Source organism: Vitis vinifera, chromosome 4 (genome assembly GCF_030704535.1).
Source record: "Vitis vinifera cultivar Pinot Noir 40024 chromosome 4, ASM3070453v1".
NCBI lineage: Eukaryota > Viridiplantae > Streptophyta > Magnoliopsida > Vitales > Vitaceae > Vitis > Vitis vinifera.
This window is the reverse complement of record NC_081808.1, coordinates 3,859,084-3,868,473: the sequence shown is the minus strand read 5'-3', so window position 1 is coordinate 3,868,473 and position 9,390 is coordinate 3,859,084. Positions and strand designations below refer to the sequence as shown.

General features: G+C 32.7%; 1 protein-coding gene across 3 annotated transcripts; it reads left to right on the top strand.

Annotated features, from left to right (window-relative positions):
• Positions 1–2,978: 2,978 nt before the first annotated feature.
• On the top strand, positions 2,979–6,145 carry LOC100247517 (FCS-Like Zinc finger 8). Of its 3 annotated transcripts, none has more exons than XM_002284638.5 (3): positions 2,979–3,412; positions 4,334–5,438; positions 5,537–6,145. In XM_002284638.5, the coding sequence occupies exons 2-3, from the start codon at positions 4,354–4,356 to the stop codon at positions 5,685–5,687; spliced, it is 1,236 nt and encodes a 411-aa protein (XP_002284674.1). In that variant the 5' UTR covers positions 2,979–3,412; positions 4,334–4,353; the 3' UTR covers positions 5,688–6,145. The 3 variants fall into 3 exon arrangements, with proteins under 3 accessions (XP_002284674.1, XP_059592194.1, XP_059592193.1); XM_059736211.1 differs by having other exon boundaries at positions 3,013–3,715; XM_059736210.1 differs by having other exon boundaries at positions 3,032–4,141.
• The last annotated feature ends 3,245 nt before the right edge of the window (positions 6,146–9,390 follow it).

The window sequence follows — 9,390 nt, the reverse complement described above, 5'->3', positions numbered from 1 at the left end:
TATAATCTATTAAATATTTGAACATAATTTAAGATTAATAATTCTTAAAAAAATTGAGAACTAAATTAAGTATTTGTTTGATAGTAATTTTAAATGATTAAAAGTGTTTATAAATGTTTTACGGTAGTTCGTTATAAAAATTAAATTTAATGTCTTGTTTTACACAAAGGTTTTAAAAAAAATAACTATTATTATTATTATTTTTTTAATGAGGGTATTTTTATCAAAATGTGATAGAAAAAAAATAAAGATTTAAATTTGAAAATTTGAATTTTTAACTGTCTTGATCAAACAAGCCTTAAACTTAAAGTTTGTAAGATTTGATCTCACGATGTATATTATATCATTCAATAATTAAAATGCAATTATTTGTATGTGTGAAAATGAGAACCTAAATAAACTAAAATTTCAAAATTAAAAAACTTTTAAAAATAAATTAAAAATTATAATTTTTAATTTAACATAAAAAAATATATGTCCCAATCGTAATTTTTAGATTGGATCCAAAAGAAGATTAAGAGACATTGTCATTTACTTTTCCCTTGAGTGGCATGAGGTGGGAAGAAAATTCTCACCCACCTCACATGAGACTCCAAAATCCCACCTCAAACAAAGCCCCTAATAATTTTATTTGTTTTATAAAAACAAATAGATAAAATTTTATTTTATAGGAAAATAAAAAATATATATATTTTAAGGAAAGCCTGAAAATGGGCCCCCGTTGGGCTAAATCATGGGCCGACCTTTAGCCCAACTCGTACGCATCCGCCCTCCTTTTCATTACTTCCACCTTAAGCTAGGTTTATTATCCGGAGTTTAAATAGCCAAAAGAGGAGGTGGGAATAACATTTGCTCATTCCATTCCAAAACGCCACGTGGCTAGAACTCGTGCGGTGGGCCCCGCGAGAGGGCGTAAGAATTCATTGTACGAAAAAGGGCAGCGAAACCGTCCGATGGCCTGACCGGAGAGGGGAATCTTGGAAGGAGAACCGTCGGATTGCGAGTGGATGCGCGAAGGGAGGGGACACGTGGCGGTGATGTCAGTCACCCGAAATCATCAAAAGCTGAGTCACGAAAAACGACAAAAAAAAAAGGACAGTACCAAAAAGAGGAAAAAAAGGGGCCTCAGAGGGTAGAATGATAACTTGGGGGTTGGGTTTACTTCTTTTTTATTTCTTTCCACTTTTTACCATGGTTAGGTTAACTCTGACGCGATGACGTGGCACCTGAAAGTGACTCCCTAATTATTTTGCTAACGGTCTCTTCACGCCGTTTTCTGCCGTCTCCTGTCGTGTTGTGGAAGTTACAGGGCAGTTATGGTTTGACTGTTTAACCCCGGTTTAAGACCGTGAAGTGGTTGTGATTGAGTACGGAGCACGGATGAAATTCTAGATTACTCGCCGATTTGGAAGTTTGGGTTTCTGAATCCCGAGTCATAAGACGGGAATGACCATAATGCCCTCCATCAATTTAAACAAAATATTAATAGTGTCAGAGAAAATAAATAAATAAATAAACTAATGTTAATAAGATATATCAAAATAAATCATAGTTACCTTCTAAAACGGTACTTTAAATTTCTTCAAAAGTACTAATAATACAAGAAGGTGTGCTAATTACTTTCTTTTACAATCCAACAATATTTGCTTATTAAATTCATTTGGTAAATTATTTAAAAATATGTAATATTTCTTTTATATATATATATATAGAAAAATAAATTTTAGATTTTTAAAATTAGTTTGATAAAGTATTTTTGGTAACAATATAGAGAAGGAACAATTTTTTTTTTTTTACATATGAGTTTTCAAATAAAATTGATTTTTGAAAATAATTAAAAATTAATTTAATTGATTTTAGTATGGATGAGAACTCTTTTTGATAAGAATTAAATGTTTAAAAGGATTAAATAATATTTATATTTACGAATTTATTATTTTTTAGGTTTGAAGGATAGTCTATTTTTTATATAAATATTTAAATATTTACAATATATTTTAAAAGTAAGAAAAAAAAAAAAGATATTTTTATCAAAATGAGACTAAAAAATATCTTGATGAAGAGTTTGATTTTTAAAATAAAATTTTGATTAAAAGGGACAAAATAATACCCAAAGATCTAATATTTGATATATATATATATATATATATTAAAACAACCAATTTCTAACATAAATATTTTTTATCATTTTAACTATTTACACATAAATTTTTAAAGAAAATATTATTTTTATAAAAAATAATAAGAATATTTTTATTAAAATAAGACAAAAGAACGATAAAATGTTAAATTTCAAATTTTGGATTTTCAAATACCTATTTAATTAAATAATTTTTTCAAATTTGGGTTTTTAAATGACTTTTTTAACCGTATAACCCTTTTTGGAGGGTTATTTTTCCGAAGCCTCAGGGTACATTAGTCATTTGCCAAAGTTACTTCCAAAGCACCATGTTTTTAACAAACTCGGGGCCGATTTATATTAGCCTCGGAAACTCAGAAACTAACCATGGTTAACAGGCGTGAGGGTAACAGTTTTAAAACTTCCACAGGTGAGTTTTGTCGTTTAGTGATGACTAGCCTAAGAAAGGTAAAGAAGAGACTCAAGGATTCCTTTTCAAAATGCTGAATTTTTTCTTTCTAAATTTTCCAAAAATTCAACAAATACTTATTTTTGTACTCCAATATAGAATTTTATAGGTATAAAGCATAGAGTCACAAGGAAAAATAACAAAATTCCCAAATTTTAGACCAAAAGCTAATTAAAAAATTCAGAAAATTTAAAAATTATACTTTTTTTATTAAAAATTTATAAAATTGATTAAAAAAGAAAAAAATTAATTTTTTTTCTTTTTACAAAAAAATTTAAGAGAAATTTGTCATTTTCAGGCATGTATTTATCTATCCTTTATAATAATAATTTCCAAAATTGGACAAAATTAAAAAGGAAAATATGTAAGAAAGATGGGTTTGTGGGTATTAATATTTTCCATTTTGTTTTTGTATTTTTGGGTTTTGATTCAGAGATGATGTTTCAAAAGCAAAAAAGAAAGAGTTCACTGCAAATCATTTCCTTTGTTGCCATCAGATAAATTTATTTCCATTAAAAGGATGAATTCTTAGATTGGGGTTGCAGAGCAAGAAAATCATTTCTACAGTATAGAGGAAAAATACGGTATAGAATACGTATATTCCTCTGGTGGGAGAGAGAAGAGTATTTCAGAAGCTCACTGGTGCTCTGATTTTGATGCAGGAGATGGATAGATAGATAGAGAGAGAGAGAGAGAGAGAGAGAGAGTGAGGAGTACTACACAAGTTTCACACACACACATACACCTTGTGAAACCTATATTTTTTTTACTGCATTTGGGGGTCTCCTCAGCATCACTGTGAAGTTTTCAGAGGAGAAACCCAGGTGGGTTTCCATCTTCTTCATGATTCTCTGCTCCTCATTCCCTTATCTCAGTGATTCCACTGAACCTCATGATGGATTCATACATTTTTTTTTGTTGGGTATAGATTTTTCTGGTTTTTGGCTTTTGGGTCGATGGTGATGAGCAAGAAAGATTAAGTTTGATCCTTTTTCTTTGATGTGTGTTGATCATCTTGGTAGGAGTTGTTTTCTTTGTTTTGGGAGCATTTTCTGTTCATTCATGGAGTTTCATCATCTGGATATCTCATTTTTAGTGCTTTCTTGTCCATCAATGAATATTTGGAGGTGGGTTTCGTTATCTTTTGAGTGTTCATGTTAATTTTTTCTTCTGATGATTTTTTTTTCTTTCTCATTTATCTTGGGATGGTGTGTGGTGATGTGATCGAGGGTTTTCTTACATGGGGTTTGGAATGTACTTGGCACCTGTTTGGTTGCTGGGAAAACTGGAAAAAAAGGGAGGGCTATCGGAGTGTTATTTTTTCTGTTGCTTTGATTTTTGAAAAAGGGTAACAGTGACACAAACGAATAAAGGCAAGTGCTTGTGTTTGGAGTTTCCAGATTCAAAATTTTGCTTTCCTTCCTTTTTCCTACGTTTTCTCAGCGGCCAAACAAGCGGTGACAAATGGTCCTTATTGATCTTTATCTGCATTTGAAGGATGCTTAGTACTGAATGTCTCTGCCCTTATTAGACCCCTTTCAATCACGGATGATGTATTTCTTTTGATCTTCTATACATGCAAGCTCATTCATCTTTTTCTAAAACTACTGTTTAGCAGTGGGTTTTATTTCTTAAGCTCATGGATTGATGGTGTTTTCTTTACCATTTCATTTGGATCAAAATTATTTTCCATTTGATTTTTTTTTTCCTTTTATAAATCAATGAATCTGTTAATTTTAATACAGATAAGGGAGGTTTTGAGATAATGCTGAGGAAGAGGAGCAGATCATTTCAGAAAGATCAACACATGGGTCATCCAACAATGGCTGATGCTGTTTCTGAGCTCTATTTTCAGTCTGATGTTATGGGGCAGAAACACAAAGGCAACTCCTTTTTCAGTGTCCCTGGCCTGTTTGTAGGATTGAATTATAAGGGTTTATCAGATTCTGATTCAGTTAGAAGCCCTACCTCTCCTCTAGATTTTAGAGTATTTTCAAATCTAGGCAGCCCATTTAGGTCCCCAAGATCATCCCAAGATGGGCAGCACAAGAGCTGGGATTGCAGTAAAGTAGGTTTAAGCATCATAGATTCTCTTGATGATGGTGGGAAACTATCCGGTAAAGTTCTCGGATCATCGGAGAGTAAGACTATTCTTTTTGGACCTCAGATGAGGATTAAAACCCCTAATTCTCCAAGCCATATCAATTTTTTTGATGGTTCAAAGTCTCTGCCTAAAAACTATGCAAGTTTTCCTCATACCCAGATCAAATCTCGACCCCAGAAGCGGGATTCTGATGTTGTGTTTGAAATTGAAGAAACCCCATTAGAACCCGAGGCATTTGGAAGGATTCGATCTTGTTCGTTGGATTCCAGCAGGTCATTCTCGTCCCTAACTAATTTAACCAAGCGCCAGTCCAATTTGAGTTCTGGGAATTTATGCCCAGGAAATATGACTACCCAAGTTAGTTCACCTCCTCAAATACTTGGAGGAAACCCAAATCCGGACAATTTTTTGCCTATGAAACTGAATTCGATTCCAGCATCGGTTGGCTCTGGCCAAGGATTGATCGGATCTCTCTCAGCAAGTGAAATTGAGCTTTCTGAGGATTATACATGTGTGATTTCTCATGGTCCAAACCCCAAAACAACTCATATTTATGGTGACTGCATTTTGGAATGTCACTCTAATGACTTAGCCAATCATAATAAGAATGATGAACATAAGATAGGTTCTCCCCTGATAGTCGAATGCTCGGATAATTCTACCCCATATCCTTCTAATGACTTCTTGAGCATCTGTTACTCTTGCAAGAAGAAATTGGAAGAGGGAAAAGATATCTACATGTACAGGTTTGCCACAAACATCTACAGTAGCCTCAATTTCATGTACTGCTCATCTACTTGAAAAGAATTTGAACTTGATCTGGGTTTGCTTTGTTTTGTTTCAGGGGTGAGAAAGCATTTTGCAGTTTGAATTGCCGCTCACAGGAGATTTTGATTGATGAGGAAATGGAGAAGACAACAGATGATTCTTCTGAGAAGTCTCCTGTGTCAAAATGTGGCGAGGATCTTTTTGAAACCGGCATGTTGGCATGCTGATCACTTCATAAAAAGGCACATTGGTTGCTTCATGCCATAGCCACCATGCCCATGATTGATGAAACAAATGGGTCGGAAAGGTAGCCGGCTGCCTGTGATCATCTGTTTACTAAGAGCTGTTTATGTGCATCTTTCAGCAGCCATGGATGATCCTTCTATGTAAATTGTTTGGTTTGCCTATTCTGTTTCAGCTTTCATGGTCTTGGTGGGTAATGGTCACAAACAGCTATTTTTGCTTTCTATATAATTCCCAACATATGGATGGATATATATATATATATATATAATCTCAGACCCTTAATTTCCCTTATGATTCTGTTAAAAGGGTGGAAGCCGAAGTTTTCAGGCTCCCCATTTTTCCCCCCCTTGTCTTCTGATGCCTATCTTTGCAAGAGTTGATGTATAAGCCTCCAAACTCAATGAGTTTTCTTTTAATGAATTAAAATTTTACTTCTCTATATACAATCCTGTTTTTGCCTTGTAATTTCAGTTATGTTAGTGTTTGATTGGGAAATTGGAAGGATTCAAGCAGTTTTGTTATGACTTAAATCTCTGATGGTGTTCTTTCTAGCACAGGCCTGAGCTATGAGCTTTATCAGTGAGTGACAATCCTCTCTCTTTGGAATGTTAGATATCATCCAACATAAGTTGCAATCATGGATTGAAAAATCGGATTTTATTATGGGCAATATTTCGTCAATATATCATATATCGGGCAGCCTCGAAACGAAATTCAATACCGATTATCGAACGGGAGGAATATCAACAAAATCGGCAATATATCGGTTTGGAACCGATAAATTGGCGAAAAAATCGAGAGTGAAGCGACGTGCGAAGCAGTGGAGGGAGCTTGTCAAAATATCGGATATATTGTTGATATATCGGGGAAATATCGGAGATTTTTTTGAAAGTTTTTTTTAAAAATATTTATCATTTTTAACAAAAATTTTAATTATTTATTTTAAATCTATATTATCGTTTTATTTTTAACTATTTTTTATATTTATATCATTTATGCATGACATGTTCGAACTTACAACCAATACTATCGAAATTTCATGTCTTGGTATAAATATTATTTTCAACAAGATGGATTCCTTTTATCTAATAATATGATGGAACCACATCTATCTTCATTTTGGTATTTTGGTATTAAGGATCTTCATTCTGGTATTAAGGACTATTGCAATATCATATGTTTATGTGTAAATTATTTTTATTTAATAAAATTAAATATTTCTTAACTCAATTATAACTTTTTAGGTATACAATTCCAAAATTTATATTTTCGATTCTTAAAATCCAAGTATCATAAATTGTTTATCAATATTTTTTTTTATCATATTTATGTCAATTACACATATAAAATAATTTTAACATGTATATCCTCGTTTATTTTATTATTCTTTGGATTTTTCTAAGCAATTTCATTAATTTTGTATTATTTTGTCTTATTGATATTTGTGTAAAAATATCTACGGATATTTCTCCAATATTTTTAATATATTCATAAAATTCTAGTATCGATATATCCGTATTTACCGGTCCATGTTGCAATTCATTCACAAATACAACCACATTTTCTTCTCTCCACCCTGCTGCTGTAAGGAGTGCAATGAAAGTGGTAGGATAGCGTCATCTTGGTTTCCTTCATTGGATGGTAAAGATGAATTGCTTCCTGGGTTTGCCTCTCCATGTCATGGACCACCCCACAAGAATAATTTTTTATTTTTGGTAGTTATGTAGGACCCATTTAGGAATATTTTTGAAAATAGTTCTCTCTTCTTTTTTCTTTTGTATTTTCAAATATTTCTTAAAAATAATTTTTTTCTCAAGTTTTTATTTTATTTTATCTTTAATAATTATCCATATTTATATGATTTTTTAAAAATAATTCCAAAAAACTAATTGTTTTCTAAAATGATCTATTTTCATAATAAGTTATTAAAAGCTTTGTTGGGGAAGCGTTTTAAAACAAAAGTTTCTTCGAGAATTTAAAATATTTTTAACCTATTTCCCCTATTTGTATAATTATTTAAGAAAATTGTTCTATGCTCCTTGCTCTGCCTAGACATTGGGGCAGCTCCGAGTTATTGTTTTGTGTCCTACTCATACCACCATCTCCTTTCACTAAGCCACCAGATTGTGCTTCAAAGATCTTCAAAATCCAAAGTCATATGTTAACTTAAATTAGGAGTTTGTTTCAAATGCAGAAAATAAAAAACCAAACAATATTTTTTATTCAAGCTGGTCCATGGAGGAAAAGATATGGTTAGTCAAGATGGGTCTATACCCATTTTGAGTGCTAGGCGTTGGGTCCACCCCAGCTCCAAAATAATCAGAGCTATACAATTATTTATGAGTAGACCATTGAGATTTGAGACCCATGATACATATTGAATGGAGGAGTGGGTCCCAATTTCAAGTCTAGCGTTCTGTTTGGGAATGATGGAACCTGCAAGGTGAAGGCCCCACCCTTGTGACTAACAACAACAAAATTTCCTATTAAGACATTATAGTCTATACTTTTTGTTTACAAACAGAAAGAGAGCAATAATAACCAACAGGAACGACAACAACACACACAAGTTACAGGTCCAAATACAATAGGGTTTTTTTTTTTCTCATCAATCAATCTCAATAATTGGGTTGCTTGAATTCTTGGGTTGCTTTGAGTTGAGCCAAATTGGATACTGTTTTTGCTCTCACCCTAAAGCCTGATTTCATGGGTGGATCTCCAAATCTTGCAATTGATTTGGTTCACTGGAGTCGCCTTTATTGTTTATTAAGAAAAATTTTACAACATTAAGTTTTATTCTTGATATGATGTTTGATTCAATTCATAAAACGATTCAAACCAGGTAAATTTTTTTCTTTGCAAGTTTGGGTTGATGATATCCGTGCTAGATTCAAATTTGTGTCGACACACATAAATAAAGTTATTATTTATATATATGAATTTGATTCAAATTGATTTATTTAATTTATATTAATTAGATTTTTGACTAAATGGATTAATTGAGTTATAAATATATTATATTAAAAACTAATCATATTAACTAATTTAATAATATTAATTGAATTCATACTTTTTAAGGATATATTATTCATGTCAAGTTTTAATTTGATATGGTACGAATACCACCTTTGTTTTGGAGCCATTGGGACTTATCTTCACATCATGGCTCCATACTGAGCAAACGGAATCTCGAAAAAACAATCCCATGACACCATCGAAGGAAAGAAAATATTTTTCATATCCCAGACACGATTCTAAATGTGGAAAATCCTGTCCGGGGGGCAAATCTCTTTCGTCATGACAACAGCAAAGCTCAATCACTTTCGACCACCATTGGTGATTGGAGATTGCATAGACAAAATGGCTGCCCTTTTCCTCCTAAAATCAACACTTTTCTTTTCTAGGGAATGGGATGTCAAAGCGCTTTTTGGAGCAAGACTTCATTTGAACAAATCGCCACGGCACGCGTCTGTTCCAACTTTGAACACTTTTTTTAGCAAGTTGCCGCAACACGCAAACGCGTCCCAGGATAAAGCGTTTTCGGTGCTTTTCATTGAAATTACATGAAAATGTCACCACTCTCACATCACTATAGAGACGCGAGAGAGGCTGGATGGAAATATTCGTTTGACAAATCCCCCATTAAGAAAGGGCATCATTTTCTTCTCCTCCATTGGTTTTTTT

Coding starts and splice junctions, on each gene's coding strand:
- LOC100247517 (XM_002284638.5), top strand. CDS start 4,354: ATGCTGAGGAAGAGGAGCAGATCATTTCAGAAAGATCAACACATGGGT. Junction 5,439..5,536: donor AAAGATATCTACATGTACAG/GTTTGCCACAAA, acceptor GTTTTGTTTCAG/GGGTGAGAAAGCATTTTGCA.